The 17,941-nt window shown below is 41.1% G+C and overlaps 2 protein-coding genes across 2 annotated transcripts in view; one reads left to right on the top strand and one right to left on the bottom strand.

The window, feature by feature from the left end:
- Window positions 1-3,393: 3,393 nt before the first annotated feature.
- LOC127579557 (neurofilament heavy polypeptide-like) lies at window positions 3,394-8,883 on the bottom strand. The gene is made up of 3 exons (XM_052032419.1): window positions 7,835-8,883; window positions 7,436-7,560; window positions 3,394-5,947 (listed from the first exon to the last, which is right to left on the bottom strand). Exons 1-3 carry the CDS (start codon window positions 8,873-8,875, stop codon window positions 3,967-3,969), a joined length of 3,147 nt encoding a protein of 1,048 aa, XP_051888379.1. The 5' UTR covers window positions 8,876-8,883; the 3' UTR covers window positions 3,394-3,966.
- A 4,264-nt stretch (window positions 8,884-13,147) lies between these two features.
- Window positions 13,148-17,941, top strand: part of zgc:193801 (uncharacterized protein LOC564476 homolog) — a 52,579-nt gene continuing 47,785 nt past the window's right edge. The window contains exon 1 of the mRNA XM_052032223.1: window positions 13,148-13,294. Within this exon, the coding sequence (XP_051888183.1) occupies window positions 13,280-13,294 (15 nt within the window). The 5' untranslated portion in view covers window positions 13,148-13,279. The remainder of the gene's footprint in view (window positions 13,295-17,941) is intronic.

Raw genomic sequence — 17,941 nt, 5'->3', positions numbered from 1 at the left:
AAACTCAACTCAGCATGATCTGGAAGTAGTTGATATTGATATTTGTTGTCCAAAATTGGAAATTATTTTCTGCACTAATGTCAATTAATCCTCATCTCATGTAGTTCTCTGGAATAATATATTGAATCACAGAGATCAAGAAGGTTTCAGGTTCAATTGCTAGTCTTTGCATAGTAAGGTGCCTGGTTTGTTTTTCATTATTTTTCAGGATCTTGGCATTGTTAGTATTCCAGCACTTACTGCCAATCCCTAACTGCCCTTGATAAGATGATGATGAACCACTTTCTTGAAACAATGGAGGTACTTCTATTAATGCTAAGGTGCAGTGAACTCCAAAATTTAGACCCAGCAGCATAAAGGACCAGTGAAATATTGGAGGGAAACATGTAGGTGATGGTGTTCCAATGCATTTGAAGCCCTCATCCTTCTTGGTGGTAGATTGTGACCTTGGCAGGTGTAGGTCTCAGTCAGCAGTTCCAGTGCATTTTGTAACTTGTTTACAACGCTGGAAGGAATGAAAAGTTATGGTGTGGACTTTGCAACAATCAAGTGAGCTTCTGTATCATGAATGATGCCAAGCTTCTTGAGAGTTGTTGAAGCTGCTCTCATTCACACAAGTAGAGCATGTCCTAACACACTCCTGACCTGTGACGTAGGCGGTGGAAAGGCTTTGTGATGTCAAGAGGTGAGTCACTTGCTACAAGATACTCAGCTGCCAACCTGCTCTTGTGGCCACAGTATTACTAAAGCTGTTCTGGTTGAGTTTCTGGTCAGCAGTGACTCCAGAATATTGATGGTAGGGGACTCAGTAATGGTAATGCCATCGAAAGTCAAGGGTAGATAGTTAGACTCTCTTTTGATGATTATTGCCTGGCAATTTAATAGCACAAGTGTTACTTGTGAATATCAGCCCATGCCTGAATGTTGCCAAGTTCTTGCTGCATGGAGGCATAGGCTGCTTCATTTGGGGAGGGAGTTGCAAATTGAATTAAACATGATATAATCATCAGTGGACATCCCTATTTCTGACCTTATAATGGAAGGAAGATCCTTGATAAAGTAACTTAAGATGATTGGCCCTAAGACACTGCTTTAAGACTTTATTTTATTTATACAGCATGGTGCTGGGGAGTAGATATAGAGGAGATGTCAGAGGTAAATTTTTTACTCGACAACGGTGAGTGGAGGTGGATACGATAGTGACTTTTAAGAGAGTTTTGGATAGGTACATGGAGCTTAGAAAAATAGAGGGCTATGGTTAAGTCTAGTAATTTCTAAAGTAGGGACATGTTTGGCACAGCTTTGTGGGCCGAAGGGCCTGAATTGTGCTGCAGGTTTTCTATGTTTCTATGGTAACAGGCCCTTCCGGCCCAACAAACCCGCGCCGCCCAATTACATCCTTGTTAACCTACTAACCCTTATGTCTTTGGAATGTGGGAGGAAACCCACGCAGTCACGGGGAGAACGTACAAACTCCTTACAGACTGTGGCGGGAATTGAACCCCGATTGCTGGTGCTGTAATAGCGTTGCGAACATCAACAGTGATCTCCTTTGTGTGAGGTATGACTCCAGCCACTGGGGAGTTTTCCCTTTGATGAAAAACTTTGGAATATTGCTGCCTTATGGCCAAGGCCAGTCACACCCACCTTAGCTCTGGTATTCAGTTCTTTAGTCCATGTTTGGACCAAGCCTGTGATTAGGTCTAGAGTCAGGTGGTTCTCATGAAACCTAAACCTCATCCACAGCTGCAGTGAAGATAGGATTGTGCTTGGCTGTGGTATCCATCAATAAAATATTTCTGTCAATACTCGTTATCAAGGTCCACACATGAATGACTGGTCCATTTTGTGAGAAAGCAACAATGTCCCAGGAAGAGTCTTCTAAATAGATGGTGAAAAATTGATAAGGAAAAAAAAATTTAAATCCTAATGCCCTTTCATTTAATTTTCAAATTCACATTGCCAACATACCAACACATTGGATCCTCACTACCCTTCAGTCACCCAATGCAGATCATTATTTCAACAATCTAATAGAAGCTGAACCTTATAACATGATTACAACCATGACACCATTCCAGTTTTTTATGTCATTTACTTTTGTTCAGCCTATTGTTCTTATATTCAAAGTGATGCTTGGTTTAGGTTTTATCTATGATGCATATTGTTTTATATCTTACGAATCCATCCAAAATATTTTTCACCTCTCTCATATATCTAAAATAATTGTCCTCATCCTGTTAAATTTATTTCTATCGAGTACACAATAAACATTTTAAAATTTAAATTTAGTAAAGTTAATCAAATGATTGACCTAAACTTAGTTGTAAATTCTGAAACCTATTGATCAGTAAAACTTTATTTATTTTTCTCTTGACAACAGTAGCTTTTTTTGGGGATTTAGCTACTCAGATACCAACTCGTCTTTTGTCTCAGATGTTAGTCCCTGAATTTAAACCTGACCAATGAGGTTTATTCACTGGTGATTATTCAACTATAGCCCATCAAAACCAATCCAGTCTCCTTCTCAGCCATCATTCACTTACTTCATTAGCCTGGAACAGCAAAGCCAGTTATACTGCCCCACAATAAAGCCGACACAGAACATTCCTCAACTGGGATCTTTTGCTTTATGTATCTCAATGCCACATCACAGTGGATTTACCCAATGATTCTCTTGAGTACTTTCAGGCACATATTTTTAATTTGTCATATCTGTGGATGTGTTATTTTCACTTGGTGTTTTAACTTTCTACAATCATTTCTCAAATTCCAAAACTTTAGATTCAGATGGCTGCTGCAATCAAAACCTCAGTACCAGTAAAGCCAATTTATTTCAGCATTGTTAGTTAGAATACTACATACTGTGTTTTATTGTTTGACAATCTAGTGAATCTCCTATGACCTTACGCACGATTCAACAGAGGAAATGGTACATCCTTCAGCTGTGTTTGTTGTACCAGGCTGAGAGAGGTTACACTGCCACCTCTTGACCAGGTTAGAAATATACATCTTCTTGACCATTTGATTATTTTTTATGGGTTGCTGTTCTACCTGGAAAAGTAGGTATAACAGATATTGGCATTAGTACTGCCATTAAGTTCAGTAGACTAAGGTGATAGCATACTAACTTATAGTTTCAATATTTAGCCTGAAAAATCTTGTTGTTTTCTTATGCATGTTAGCACACAAATTGCAATCATTTATACATGCTACCAGTCTCCATCTGCTTTCTTCTTCCTTCCAACAGTGTGCATCAGCATCATGCTGAATCTGAATCCTGTGTGCTACCTTGATGCTGTACCAAACTTGTTAAAGAAGCTGCTTCTGATAAAAGCAAAACAATGCCACATAAACATTGGAACAAATGACAGACCTTGAGAATACATAATGTTCCTATTTAAAAATTGCTGCTTTATTCAAAGAAAATGCAATCATTTTAATTATATGTTGTTGTAATACATATATTTTAATTATGTAAGCATGTATTAGCATTAATATATACTTCAGAGGCACATTGTATCTGTTAAGCTCTTTATTTATATATTGCACTTTGTAAGTAATTGACAATATTTGTTGGTGCATATTTTAAATCGTGAATGTGACTTTTTAGGTTTAAATCATGACTGTTTCATTATTTGATTAATATAACTCAGCAAACACTCTTTATCTGTAGGTGATAGATATACCTCAAACAATCAGTCATCTTAAATGCACTTATTAATGAGGCAGGATACGTATTCATACTCTTCAAGTGCTTAGCATTCTGCATACATCACATTCTGCTATATAAGTTATCACGATGCATTCATCTGCCTCTTTAGTGAATGTCTATTGCTTACCAGCCCCTTGTATCATAAACAGGGTACGATCTTATCTTGGCAGTTTGTCAACATTAATTGCTTAATTCCTCAGTACAGTATTTCTTTGGTGATTTTTCTCCCCTTTAAGTATTTGTTATGCTTTTCATTCTTCTGCTTTTTTAGTTTTGTCTGTTGTCTTTGCTTCTTCTTTAGTACTGGAAGATTTCTCTGATTTTCCCTCTTTGCTATCTTTAACTTGTGTTTCTTCTTTAACTTCAGATTTTTTTTCCTTTACGGACTCCTTACTAATGTGTTCTTTTTCTGATTTCTCTTCCTTTTGATCTTTTGTAGACTCTGAGACTGATTTCTCTACTTCTGTTTTTTTCACTGTCTCTGTCGGCTCATCTTTTGTTTCTTTGTCACTTTCTTTACTTTGGTCTGTAATGTGTTCTTTAGCATCTGTTGCTTTTTCCGACTCCTTTGCTTTTGTGGACTCTGTTTTAGCTTGTTCTCCTTCTGAAGTCTTCTTTGATTCTTCTTTTTTTGCTTCATCTTTGGCCTCTGCTTTTACATCTTTTTTCACTTCCTTTTCTTCAGGTTTAGGCTCTGCTTTTGCATCTTTTTTTGCTTCCTTTTCTTCAGGTTTGGGCTCTGGTTTTGCATCTTTTTTCACCTCTTTTTCTTCAGGTTTGGGCTCTGGTTTTGCATCTTTTTTCACTTCCTTTTCTTCAGGTTTGGGCTCTGGTTTTGTGTCTTTTTTCACTTCCTTTTCTTCAGGTTTGGGCTCTGGTTTTGTGTCTTTTTTCACCTCTTTTTCTTCCAGTTTTGGCTCTGGTTTTGCATCTTTTCTCGCTTCCTTTTCTTCAGGTTTGGGCTCTGGTTTTGCATCTTTTTTCACTTCTTTTTCTTCAGGTTTGGGCTCTGGTTTTGCATCTTTTTTCACCTCTTTTTCTTCAGGTTTAGCCTCTGGTTCTGCATCTTTCTTTCCCTCTTTTTCTTCAGGCTTGGGCTCTGGTTTTGTATCTTTTTTCACTTCCTTTTCTTCAGGTTTGGGCTCTGGTTTTGCATCTTTCTTTACCTCTTTTTCTTCAGGTTTGGGCTCTGGTTTTGCATCTTCCTTTACCTCTTTTTCTTCAGGTTTGGGCTCTGGTGTTGCATCTTTCTTTACCTCTTTTTCTTCAGGTTTAGCCTCTGGTTCGGCATCTTTCTTTGCCTCTTTTTCTTCAGGTTTGGGCTCTGGTGTTGCATCTTTCTTTACCTCTTTTTCTTCAGGTTTAGCCTCTGGTTCGGCATCTTTCTTTGCCTCTTTTTCTTCAGGTTTGGGCTCTGGTTCTGCATCTTTCTTTGCCTCTTTTTCTTCAGGTTTGGGCTCTGGTTCTGCATCTTTCTTTGCCTCTTTTTCTTCAGGTTTGGGCTCTGGTTCTGCATCTTTCTTTGCCTCCTTTTCTTCAGGTTTGGGCTCTGGTTTTGCATCTTTCTTTACCTCCTTTTCTTCGGGTTTGGGCTCTGGTTTTGTATCTTCCTTGTGTTCTGCTTTTGATTCCTTTTCCTCTTCTTTCTCTTTGGTTTCAGATTCCAGTTCAGAGGGTTCCTCTGCTTCCTTCTTTTTTTCTGCTTCTTTAGTCTCTGGCTCCTTTTCTGGGCTTTCTTTCTCCTTGGGTTCATCTGGCATTTTATCTTCCACCTTTATTGTTAGTTCCTTTTGATCTTTGGCAGGTTCTTCTTGCTTTTCCTCTGCTTGTTCCTTGCTTCTCTTTTCCAGATCTTCTTTGTCGACTAATTTTTCTTTTCCTTTCTCTTCCTCCTCTGCCTTTTCACCTTTAGTGTCTTCTTCTTTTGTACTTTCTTCATCAGATTTCGTTTCGAGTTTGTCTTCGGATTCTGCTTTGCCAGCCTCTTCCTCTGCTGCTTCCTCCTTTTCTTCTTCAGCCTCTTCAGATTCTTTAGCTTCTTCGGTTGTAATTACTTTCTCATCCACTTGCTCTTCTGCGGCCACTTCTTCTGCCTCTTTGTCAGTTGGTTTGGCTGTTTCGTCAGGCTTGGGTTTAATATGGTTTGGCACTGAGGGAACTTTATGATACCCTTCAATAGAAGAATAGGGACTTGACCCAATAAATCTCGATTCTTCACCCTCCAGAAGTTTCCTTTACAAAATAAGATGACAATAGTAATACATTATTACTAACATGATTGTCGTTTATACTTTACAATTCTGAACCTTATGTTATCAATGATCAAACAAGAAAAATATTGAGTACAAGTGCATCAGAAGTTAAAATGGTAGAAGTGCGTGGCAGACCATTGCGTCATGAAACAGAAATAGGGTTGCAATGAAAAAAGGATACCATGCTCTCTTTGTGATGACAACTCATCTGTTGTATATTTCTAGCATTGTTGCTTTTGTTCAATTCTGCAGACAAGGTTTGCTGCGATGCCTCAAGAGTTAAGGGACATATGAAATGGGGAAAGTTCGGAGAAGCTGTGAATTGTCCTCCACAGAGGAAAGAAGGTTGAGAGTTGGGATAGAGGCGTTCAAAATAGTCAACCAACATGGAGTAGCTAGAGAGAAATAGTTCCCGATGGTGAAAATATGAGGAACCAGAGAATTCAGAAGTAATGATATTGGCCCAATAACTGAAGGCAATCTATACACAATCATGTTTGTTCAATGAGTGGATGGCATCTGAAACTCATTACCTAACAGATGGCAGAAGCAGATACAAAAGGGAATTGGAGAAGTAGAGTTATAGAGTTATACAGGATAGAAACAGAATTTTTGGCCCAACATATCTATGCCAACCAAGCTATCTGCTTGGGCTAGTCCTATTTCCCCATGTTTAGCCCATATCCCTCCAAATCTCTTGTATCCATGTACCTATCTAAATGTCTTTTAAACATTGGAATTGTACCCACCTCTACCACTTCCTCTGGCAGCTCATTCCATATACCACCACTCATCAGATACCTTTTAACTGTTTCCCCTCTCACTTTAAACCTATGCCCTCTAGTTTTAGACTTCCCGGCCCTGGGGAAAAGACTGTGACCATTCTCTGTATCTATGCTCCTGGTGATCTTATAAACCTCTCTAATGTTTTAACCTCCGCCGCCTACACTCCATGGGGGAAAAAAGTCAACATCTATCCAATCTCTCTTTGGAGCTCACGCCCCCCAGTCCCCACAACGTCCTCCTGTATCTTTTCTGCCTTTTCATTTTACTGACATCCTTTCAAACCCAGGTGATCAGAATACTGCACATAATATTCCAAGTGCGGCCTCACCAACGTCTTGTACGGCTGTAACATGACGTCCCAACTCCCATACTTTTTTTCCGCGTGGGGGAGGGAAACAGCTGGGGTGCAGAGAAAGGGTGGGGAAGTAGGATTAGCTGCATTGTTTTTGCAGAGAGGGGTCATGGAATGGAGAGTCAAAATATCCTCCCTCTTTGTTTTCCCACTTTGTTTCCCACTTGCGTGCCAAGGTTAAAAAAACCACCAGCGATTAATATTGCAAAATCTCGGGGCATGGTTACTCTGCATGGATATTGTGAGCCGTTATATTATTTGCCCATTCCTCTTGCATTTAATCCTTGTGCCTTCACATTCATTCCGCACATCTCGCATTTGACACCATACCTGTAAGCCGCAATTTCAATATCCAAGGCCATTTTAACATTGAGTAAGTCTTGGTACTCCCTGAGTTGCGCAGCCATTTCCCATTTTGTATTTCTTAATTCGTTTTCAAGTTGTTGTGTCGCATCCTGCAACATTAATTATTTTAAAGAAATGTAAACGCACACTAAGCCTATAAACGGTGTAAAACTCGTAATCAGATGTCTTTGGTATATTAACATTTAGCATTGGGAATTTGAGGACACCAGCATGTATTAAACTTTGACTAATTTACAGCTAATACAAAATATATACGTTACTCTCAAAGTCGGTTTTGCATGTTAAATGAATGCAATTAGGATTTTTTAAACCTCGTCTATTGTGAAAACCATTAAATTACTGAAAGAAGTCACCAAAGACTACCTGATAGCTGGAAATATCCGCATTGTGTCTGTCTTCCATCTCAATCCTTTGCCTCTCCAACGAGTCTTTTGTCCCCTTCAGCGTCTCCAGTTCAGTGTTTTTGGACTGCAGATGTCTGCGATATTCTAAGATTTCATCCTGGGCTGCGTGGATGGCGTCCGTGTTGACCTTGGCGGCTTGGTTGAGTTTTTCTAGCTTCACTTTGAACACCTCCTCGGTCTGACTGGTGGTCTTGACTGCATGACCTTCCATCTGCGCGCGGATCTCTCGGAGAGCCGCCGTGATATCAGACTTCAAAGAATCCCTCACTTCCAAAGTTATCTGTGAGCCCTGGATCTGATTCAGCAAATCTCGAACTTCCTCATCGTGATTCGCCTTCATGAAAGAAGCCTCGTCGGTGAGGAAGCGGAGCTTCTTGTCCAAATCTAGCTTTGTCAAGCCCGCATCCTCAATATACTTGCTCAGGGCTCTGATACTGGTGTCGATCTCTTCCCTCATCCTGCTCTCATCCTCGTATCTCTGCTTGATGTGCTGGATGTCCTCCTCCAGGTGTTCCTGCTCCAGCTGTAGTTGCGCCTTGTCATTGCTAATCTGCACCACTACATTGCGCAGGTCTTTGATTTCTCTCTCGTACAGCTCCCCTATGGCCGATCTGCCGGCTTGCTGCTGCCTCAGGGAAGCGGCCTCTGCCTCCAGACTCTTGTTCTGAAGCTCTAGGTTCCTTACCTTGTCGATATAAGTGGCGAAGCGATCATTGAGTGTCTGTAGCATCTCCTTCTCGTTGCGCGATCTAATGTCTCCATTTATGGCCCCGGATTCCAGGCTCTCGGTTGAGGCTGTGATCTGAGAGCTGAGGTTGGCAGTCAGGCTTGGGGTAACCCGTTTGTAGGAGGTAATTGTGCTGGGGCTCCGGGACCAGGTCTGTGAATGGAAACCGCTACTTGCTAAAGAGCCTGCGGAGCGGGACGCGGGCCGGGGTGAGTCCCCCAGTATCCTGCGGTAGGAGCTGGTGCCGAACATTGTATCCAGACTGTAACTCATCGTGTGGAAGGAAGAGTTGCACTGCAGTAGCGAGGGAGGAGGCTGCGCCTTTTATACACCGCAGAATGTGCTAATTTGGCAGCAACTGCTCCAGCCACGCCTCACTCGCCAATCTGCTAAAGATAGCTTAGCCCCCCCCCCAACACCCCACCCCGAAGGACAACCATATTAAACAGTTAAGGCTACCGAGATAGTTCCCCTTACAGATAAAGGTACCTAATAACAGCAATATATTTTGAATAAAATTTGTATCTATCTTTCATCCTCTTCGATATAATTAAATCGTGACGAAACAGTTGCATTGCAAAATTACAGCTCTGATCATTTAATAATGTTAAAATAAACATTTTATTATAACAATGTATTAGTCAAAGTCTAGAAGGTTTCCCGGAAATGCTAGTCGTAAGAAAACTTCTTATTTTGCCTTTTGCCCCAAGGTTTCATTAAATTCCGCATTGCCATTAATTATTCAAGTTTTTTTTAGGGGGCGTCTTATTCCTACATTATCTCTTAAGTTTAAATCATTGCAAAGTTTGTGTAATAAATCTGAATTAAACTTATTTCTTTAGTAGAAGTGTATAGCTCAATCAGAAAATTTCAGATTTCTTAACTGTTAGTGGGCAAATTTTGATTCGAGTAAAATATGTTTTGTGTTAATGTTATTTTCATTTATGTGTATTTTAGGGGGAAAAATACCCCCGACAAACACACAGTGCGGAGAAAGTTTTATTTTATTGTGAGACAGAACGTATTTTCAGCACTACGTTTCAGGACAGCGCCTTCCGCAGTGCTGTGTTTGAGGAAGGTGTGACCTTTGGTGTAGAGTCATAAATACTGTACAGCTATAAAAAAGATTTACTAATAAGTATATCGAGCTTTTAAAACAGAGGAATGATGTACATTGCAGTCTTTTCCTTTCTTTGATTAGATTTTGATTAAAACCTGGTAGGGTCCAGTGACTGAGTAACAACCATCACTGCACAGAATCGTGTCAGTTGATTTTGAGTTTGCTGCCAAAGATTAAGAGGTAAATTCCATTTCTGAAGCGAGCTTTAATACTTTATGGTAAAAGTTAATCTTGTTTAGGAGTACGATTATTTTTAAAGCATTGAGTAATTAAAAATAAGCAGTATAAAGTCGACTTTCTAGATTTCGTTGCATGATAATTCCCTCCCCACCACCCCCACTCTCGCGGTGAAAAGTCCCAGCTACTGAGAAACAAAGGAAGATTTAGTTGGTTTAGTTGAAGATTGTCTGTTGCTAACGCTTTTCTTTTAATTATATAAAATATTGTACTGCAGACTTCGCTCGATCCACTCGTCATTAATGTGGCAAATTTTAGGGAGAAAACATCTTTATGCACAACCAAAGCATTAAAGGCAGAATGGGCGCTGACCCAAGGAAACTGGAATTAGGAGAAAAGTCCTTCACGTGCATTTTTTTTGATATGTGAAGCTTCAAAGTCAGCATTGTGGCGATGACGTTGTGATCCTGCATGTGTGCATTTAACAGAACAGGTAACTGAATTAGCTATCAACTCAGCGGCATTAACTATTCCCCAATCCACCTCACCTCGCTACTCAAGGGCGACATACCCGATTGTCGCATCCTTTCTATCAAAATCAGCTCAGAATAAAGATCAGATTGGGATCCTCTCTGCTCTCTATGACTCAGCATTATATACAAGAAGCCTGCGCCTGCTCTTTGAAACAGCTTTGCAATTATTCCTACTCTGCTGCTAGGTTCCTTCAGCCCTGTGAATTTTATCTTTTCAAATACATATTTTTCTTTCTGCACTTGTAAAATTTGTAATAATTTCTCAAGATGTATGCAGCCAATAGAGCCTATGGTTATCCTGACAGCGGAAGAATTGTACAAAACGTAATGTATAGTCATTGGATTTCTCTCTCCAAACATGTTCCTATTTATACATGTAAAAGTTTAATCGGTATATACTGCTATCGTTGCACAAGATGATTTTCTGTCGTTTATTTATGGTACATTAATTGAGTCATTTTGTTCTCCTTATGTTCCTAGGCTTATACTTACAATTAATTCCATTTGTGTAAACATGTTACCCTTGTTTCAAAAGACTTTCTGACCTTTTTTATATTCTCAGTGACTGAAGTTGTAAATGTCTGAGTTAGGCTTTAGACAAAATGAAAGGTGCAAAACATAATATTTCACAATAAATGTTTGCACAGAAATGCCTGGTATTGTCTTTTAATATCTTCATTTAACATTTTTGGAAGGCTTCATCTCTCCAAAAAATTCACTTTTGACTGGATGTGTTTTTCCTTCAAGATGGTTAAAAGAGGGCCTTCTGACACATCTATGCATTCTGAGCATGTGCAATGTGTAGTAATCGAAGAACATTTTTGGCAAAGTCTCCTGTGTTATTCATGGGTAAACTAGAAATGACTCTAATGAGGAGGATACGGCAAAAATGAGCCAGTGAGAGGTCATAATAGAAAGAATGAGCAGAAAAGGAGAGGGGAAGTAAATGGAGGAGGAAGAGTGGGCAGACTGAAAAGGGAAAAGCTACTCTTCGTGATGTCTACTGTTTTCTTCCATTCTGATCTTAGCAATTAAAAAAATTATGCCCTTTCATCTGCCTTTCATGTCCCTTCTCCCTCCCTGCTCCCTCATCTCCCTTCTATGTCACTGTCTCACTCCTAAGGATGGGTGGAAATGGCAAAAGAAGCACAGAGAAGGGGGCAAGGCAGGGCCAGGCTGGATGTTTCAGGAACCAACACCATTGCTGTAGCTAAGAGCAGACATTTGTATTCTGCAGTTTCTCCACATCTCCCACTTGGCTCCTTTCCATACCACATTATTTCTGACCCAAATTGGAAGAAGAAAAAGAACAGAAAAAGGAGATGATAAGCACAAAGGCTAAACAGAAACAAGAGAGTCAAGAAAAGAGAAGCCAGTGAGGTGAATAAGAAGGTGAAAACATAAAGCCAGATAAGAGGGGGGAGCCTGTAATCTTTAGTTTACTGCATCTTCTTTGGACAGCATAGCTCAAATTTCTAACATTTTGTAATAGATGCAATAAATAAAAGGTAACATTCATTGTCGCTTCTTGAGTTTTAGCAAACATATGCCTTCAAAAGACAGTTGTCTTCTGTTTGACCCTGATGTGGCCATGTTACACGAAACAACAGAATATGTTATTTTCTTATTTAATACCATGGCACTGGGCCTCTGGCTCTGTGAGGCAGCAGCTCTGCTAGCTGCACCACTGTGCCACCCTAAATTGATGATTTCTCATCAGTGGCTCTATCCTTATTATAATTTTCATATTTTAAAAAATCTTACTTTCATCTACTATAATAAGATAGCCCCAATGCTTGTTGGTCATTATAACTGTAGATTAACTTTAGATAATTGTTCCTGGCATGATCCTAGTGTAACTGTGCTCTACACTGTCTTTGTATTTGTCTTTAATGTCCTTTCTTTAATGGAGACAGCAGAAGCAAGGCACAGTACACTAATTGTGCATGTATCATCACCCTTTGACCTTGAACTCCATGTCTTCATCCATAAAATTCACATACTTCCTTACACAAAGTGATCTCAGTCCACCTTTCTCCAAGCCAAGCATCAGCCATTAACTTCTAGACATCAGGTTCCTGTCTGGCACATGATTGGCTTTGTCACAAAACTGTTTGAGATTGGACCCCTGATCATTTATTCCAGAGTCAAGATTGCTGAAGCTTACTCTAATTTTTATCTGTACATCATTTCACACTAATTGTCTTTGTATTGTTTTATTTCCATCCAATCTATGCTGCTTTGCACTCAACTCTTTTGATACTCTTTCTGCTTTATGTCTCAGGTAAACTATTTACAGTAATGAATCCTAGAGAAATAAGAGACTGCAGATGCTGGAATCTAGATGAAAAAACAACAAGATGCTGGAGGAACTCAGCAGGCCAGGCAGCATCCATGGAGAAAAGCAGACAGTCAATGTTTCAGGTCAGGACCCTTCTTCAGGACTGAAGATAGGACAAGGAGAAGCCCAATATATAGGGGAGAAACGGAGGGGAGGTAGGGTGGGCACAAGGTGGTGATAGGTAGATTCAGGTAAGAGATGGTGGTAGGCAGGTGAAGGGGAGGAGGGGAGAGCAGATCCACTAGGGGATGGTTCAAAGGTATGGAGGCAGGTGCCCCATGGGGGGAGAGGAGGAGAGGAAAAGGAGAGAGAGAAAGAGAAAAATGTCAAGGAGAAAAAAGAGAGATAGCGGTCCGCCCGAAGGTGACGTAGTCAGAGTTCGCCGTTGGGTTGAAACCGATGACGAGCACACACAAAATGAAGTCGGTGGTGGTGATGCTGACATTTTAACCAATAAACCGCCAAATGGTGGAGCGGGGGGTCCCGCTCGGAATTGGAGGAGGGATATGACAGCTTTCATTGTGAGTACCGTACCCGGTGCAGGCTGAGCGGGTAGCGGGCCAGTGCCGTGTGTGCGGCCTGGGAGGCATTCCTAAAATGGCGGGTATCCCTTCCAGACCCCTTTAGATGTAACGCCGTGGGTTTTAGTTCCCAGTGCAGGGCCACCTACTCAGATCGCTATCCTGCCCTGGTGACCTGTTGTCCACTCAGTGCCTCTTCGGCACTGCTGAGGTTAAAGCGCCCTGGTGCAATCGCAGGAATTTTTTTTCTCCTTCTGCAATTGTTTATGGTCGACCCCCCGGCCACTCCCAACCATCTGAAGGACCGAGTTCATTGAGCTTAATATGTCCTTGTGATATATACCAGAATCAGGGTTATTATCACTGACATGTCGCGAAATTTGTTGTTTTGCGGCAGCAGCACAGTGCAAGACATAAAAGTTACTGTAAGTTATAAAAACAAATAAATCATGCAGAAGAGGAACAACGTGGTAGTGCTGTTGAGTTCAGAAATCTGATGGCGGAGGGGAACAAACATACCACCAGCAACTATTTGGTCCTTCAGTATGAACATAACGTGAAATCATCGGGGTTTTCTGCATTTTCGTAATAAAAGCATAAGGTGAAACTGATGCACAGCGTTAGGTTCCCTTGGATGTGTGAGCTTAGTCACATGTATTGCACATGGTTGTAAATAATTTCAGAGTTTTTGAAGGGTATTTCAGATTTGTTTAAGTTCAGGGCAATTTTTTTTTCAAAGTCCTACTTTAATCACTGGAATTAATATGTCAGCCGTTTTTAGCTAAAACTATGCTGATATGCCAAGTAATACGCACAAAATGAATGTATTGTGCTGATATCTCAAAACTTTTGGATATCAACAAGCTGTTATGGCTGAGTGCAGTATTGCATTGCTTTGCAAATTTTGACTCTTCAGTATCACACTTTACAATAGGTAGCTATTAGAATTTGGCAGGGTAGAAGCTAACAAATATTTCCCCCATTGGTAACATACCTGATTGGCAGCATAATTTGGGTTTGAATTATACAAAATGGCTAGTAATTGGTTTTAGTATTAGCAGTTGGGTTAGTGTTTGAGTAGAATTGGGTTTAAAAATCACTATGGACACAACCATTGTGGATGTGTTCAGAAATATTTAAGTATTATAGTCGTGCATTTCCTCAAGGTAGATGAAATATGTATGGTCTATGTTGGTTACATGGGGGTTGTATGGCAGATTAAAGAATTTATAAAACTATAAATGTTCAAATCTACTTCAAATGCAGCAGATGTGTCGGAGTCATGGCCGTCTCCATTCAGGAGAGTGTGTCTCCATTCACGAGAGAGTCTATTTAACTGCCGTCACAGCTCTTTACCTTTGGGGTGACAAGCACTTGAACAGTTCCAGGACTGGCTGATTATAGCTTGTAACTTAATACTTTGAATAGAAAGATAAGTTGTGTCCATCTTATTTCTGATTTCATGTTGGACTCGTACAAAATTTCACCTCTGTGCCCTCTGTCTTTCCACATCAATTCCACTGATTCTAAATTCTTCATTTCCTTTGTCCTCTGCTTGTTGTGGTCTTGGATGTCTAATAAGTAGGCTATTATTTCTATGCTGGATTCTTGGGGGGGGGGAGGTGTTTTGTTTGGCAATGTCTACTTGTTTACACTTTAATGCAAGGCGTATAAGAAATAAAGGTGAGCTGAGAGCAGAGATAAGCATGCAGGAGTATGACATTGTAGCCCTAATTGAAACATGGTTTAAGATAGGCAGGAGCTAGAGCTCAACATTCCTGATTAAAGGTTTTGAAGGAGAGAGTGGCAGTTCAGAAAAAAAGCAGAAAATGCTGGAAACACTCAGCAGGTTATGCGGTGCCTGTGGATACACAAACCAAGTTAACATTTCAGCTTGGAAACCATTTATCAGAACAGGGAAAGAGCGAAAATGTAGATAGTTTTTGGTTGTGGAGAAGATGGCAGAAGGGGTGGATTTCTGTGGGAATTTCTGTGATAGGGTGATGTCAGGATTACTGTGGGGATAAGTAGGTGTAAAGAAAAAGGGGGGGGATGTAGCAATATTGCTTAAGAAAACGATTGCAGCTGTGAGGAGGGAAGATGTACCAGAAAAATTCTATGGGTTAAAGTAAAGAACAAAAAGAGGGCAGTCACCTCGCTACGATGCAGTTTAGGCCACAAACAGAATTTCTGAACACCATTCCTAAGTCATTAAAGAACAATAATACAATCAATGCTCAATTGGAAATTCCTGCCTAGTATCTCGTGTCTCTGGGAAACAATGCATTGTTGTATTATGAGCTGCAGTTGTTGTGAATTGTGAGAACAGTGGGAATGTGGAATTGCACGAACCTTTCCTGTGATCACGTGCAGCTTTTGCTTGGACCTGCTACATATTGAGGCATTGAGTTCAAGAGTCAGGAAGTTATGCTGCAGCTTTATAAAACTTTAGTTAGGCCACATCTGGAATGTTGCATTCAGTTCTGGTCGCCCCATTATAGGAAGGATGCCGAGGCTTTGGAGAGGGTGCAGAAGAGGTTTACCGAGATGCTGCCTGGATTAGAGGGCATGTGCTATGAGGATAGGTTGTACAAACTTGATTTGTTCTCTCTGGAGTGAAGGAGGCTGAGGGGAGATCTGATAGAGGTTTATGAGATTATGAGAGGCATAGATAGAGTAGACAGCCAGTATTTTTTCCCCAGGGTTGAAATGTCTAATACCAGAGGGCATGCATTTAAGGTGGTAGGGGGTAAGTTCAAAGGAGTCTGGGGCAAGTTTTTTTTACACAGAGTGGTGGGTGCCTGGAATGCGCTGCCTGGGGTGTCGGTGGAGGCAAACACAATAGGGACGTTCAAGAAGCTCTTAGATAGGAACACGAATGTGAGGGAAGTGGTAGGGTATGGACATTGTGAGGGCAGAAGGGATTAGTTTAGTTGGGCATTTCATTACTAATGTAATTGGTTCAGCACAACGTTGTGGCCGAAGGGCCTGTACCTGTGCTATACTGTTCTATGTTCTAATAATACCACTCCTCTTTCCCCTGTACCCCTGCAACTTACTCTTTCTCTCTCACACATGCCCATCAACACCCTTTGATTTTTTTTATTATTAACCTGCACCAAGGGACTATTAAATTAGCCACGTTCGTCATTTTATGTTTTCAAGTACCTGTCTGAAAAGTGGGTAAAGAGTTTCAATGTAACTAGCAGACTTTCCTTAGTTCCATGAAGTTATGAGCATTGTAATAGAATGTATTTCTGTATCATGTAATGAGAATTCTGTTTCTTTTGAGAAATCAGAATGTTAAATGTGAAAGCAAGAATGTGATGGATGGAAAACTTAGCAAAGAAAAAAAATCAAAATAAGTTAAAAGGAACTGAGGAATATGAAAAGAGTGAGAAAAGAACAAATGATCAAATGCTTTCTGTGGGTTCTGCTGTAAGCCAACTTTTAGCTTTCATGTTTTGGCACCAGACAAGTGCCAGACAAGATGCACTGTTGTTTTATGTTGCAGACACTGGAATCAGTTTGCATTAACCAACTTGTGATAGATGATCAGCCTTGGCATCCTAGTGACCTACTCATGATGACATGAAAACAGATTCTTTGGTCATGAAGCTCATTGACCACTTAATATAGGATTTTACTGTGCACATACAATATTTTCACACATTTCAAAAGTACTTCATTGGCTGTAAATGTCCTCATTGTGAATTTCATTTTTAAATGGATGCTTTTGGCTCTGCTTTATTAGTGAACCATCTATGTGCAATCTTTGATATTACTATTTATTGAGACATGCTAGCTTTTTGGAAACAAAATTTTGTTGTATTCTAAGTAACTGCAGGCATTGAACATGAAACTCTCCTTGGAGATACAAGAGATTGCAGATGCTGGAATATGTAGCCACAAATAATTACTGGAAGAACTCAGCGGGTCAAGCAGCATCTGTGGGAGGAAAGGAATTGCCGATGTTTCGGGTCAAAACCCTGCACCAGGATCTAGAGTTCTGATGCAGGGTTTCGACCCGAAATGTTAGTATTTTCTTTCCTCCTGCAAATGCTACCCGCTGACGTCTTCCAGCAGATTGTTTGTTGCTGCATGAAACTTTTCTTCTTTTGTTCAAAGATTCCTTTTAATCTCTGTCTCTCCCTCCCCTCCCTCCCCCCCTCCCTCCCTCTCTCCCCCCCTCCCTCCCTCTCTCCCCCCCTCCCTCCCTCTCTCCCCCCCTCCCTCCCTCTCTCCCCCCCTCCCTCCCTCTCTCCCCCCCTCCCTCCCTCTCTCCCCCCCTCCCTCCCTCTCTCCCCCCCTTCCCTCCCTCTCTCCCCCCATCCTTCCCTCCCTCTCTCCCCCCATCCTTCCCTCCCTCTCTCCCCCCATCCTTCCCTCCCTCTCCCCCCCCATCCTTCCCTCCCTCTCTCCCCCATCCTTCCCTCCCTCTCTCCCCCCCTTCCCTCCCTCTCTCCCCCCCTTCCCTCTCTCTCTCCCCCCATCCTTCCCTCCCTCTCTCCCCCCCTCCTTCCCTCCCTCTCTCCCCATTCTTCCTTCCCTCCCTCTCTCTCCTTCCCTCCCTCTCTCTCCTTCCCTCCCTCTCTCTCCTTCCCTCCCTCTCTCCTTTAATTCGGTGGAAAGTTCTGCTCATTCCAT

The sequence above is a fragment of the Pristis pectinata genome, chromosome 17, assembly GCF_009764475.1.
Source record: "Pristis pectinata isolate sPriPec2 chromosome 17, sPriPec2.1.pri, whole genome shotgun sequence".
Lineage (NCBI taxonomy): Eukaryota > Metazoa > Chordata > Chondrichthyes > Rhinopristiformes > Pristidae > Pristis > Pristis pectinata.
The sequence above is the reverse complement of the archived record's forward strand: the minus strand, read 5'-3'. Positions and strand labels throughout refer to the sequence as shown.

Excerpts from the sequence above, each read along its gene's own strand:
- LOC127579557 (XM_052032419.1), bottom strand. The coding sequence starts at position 8,875 with ATGAGTTACAGTCTGGATACAATGTTCGGCACCAGCTCCTACCGCAGG. Across the intron at positions 7,561-7,834 it reads CGGATATTTCCAGCTATCAG|GATGCGACACAACAACTTGA; the intron begins GTAGTCTTTGGT and ends TTAATGTTGCAG. Across the intron at positions 5,948-7,435 it reads ATTGAAATTGCGGCTTACAG|GAAACTTCTGGAGGGTGAAG; the intron begins GTATGGTGTCAA and ends TATTTTGTAAAG.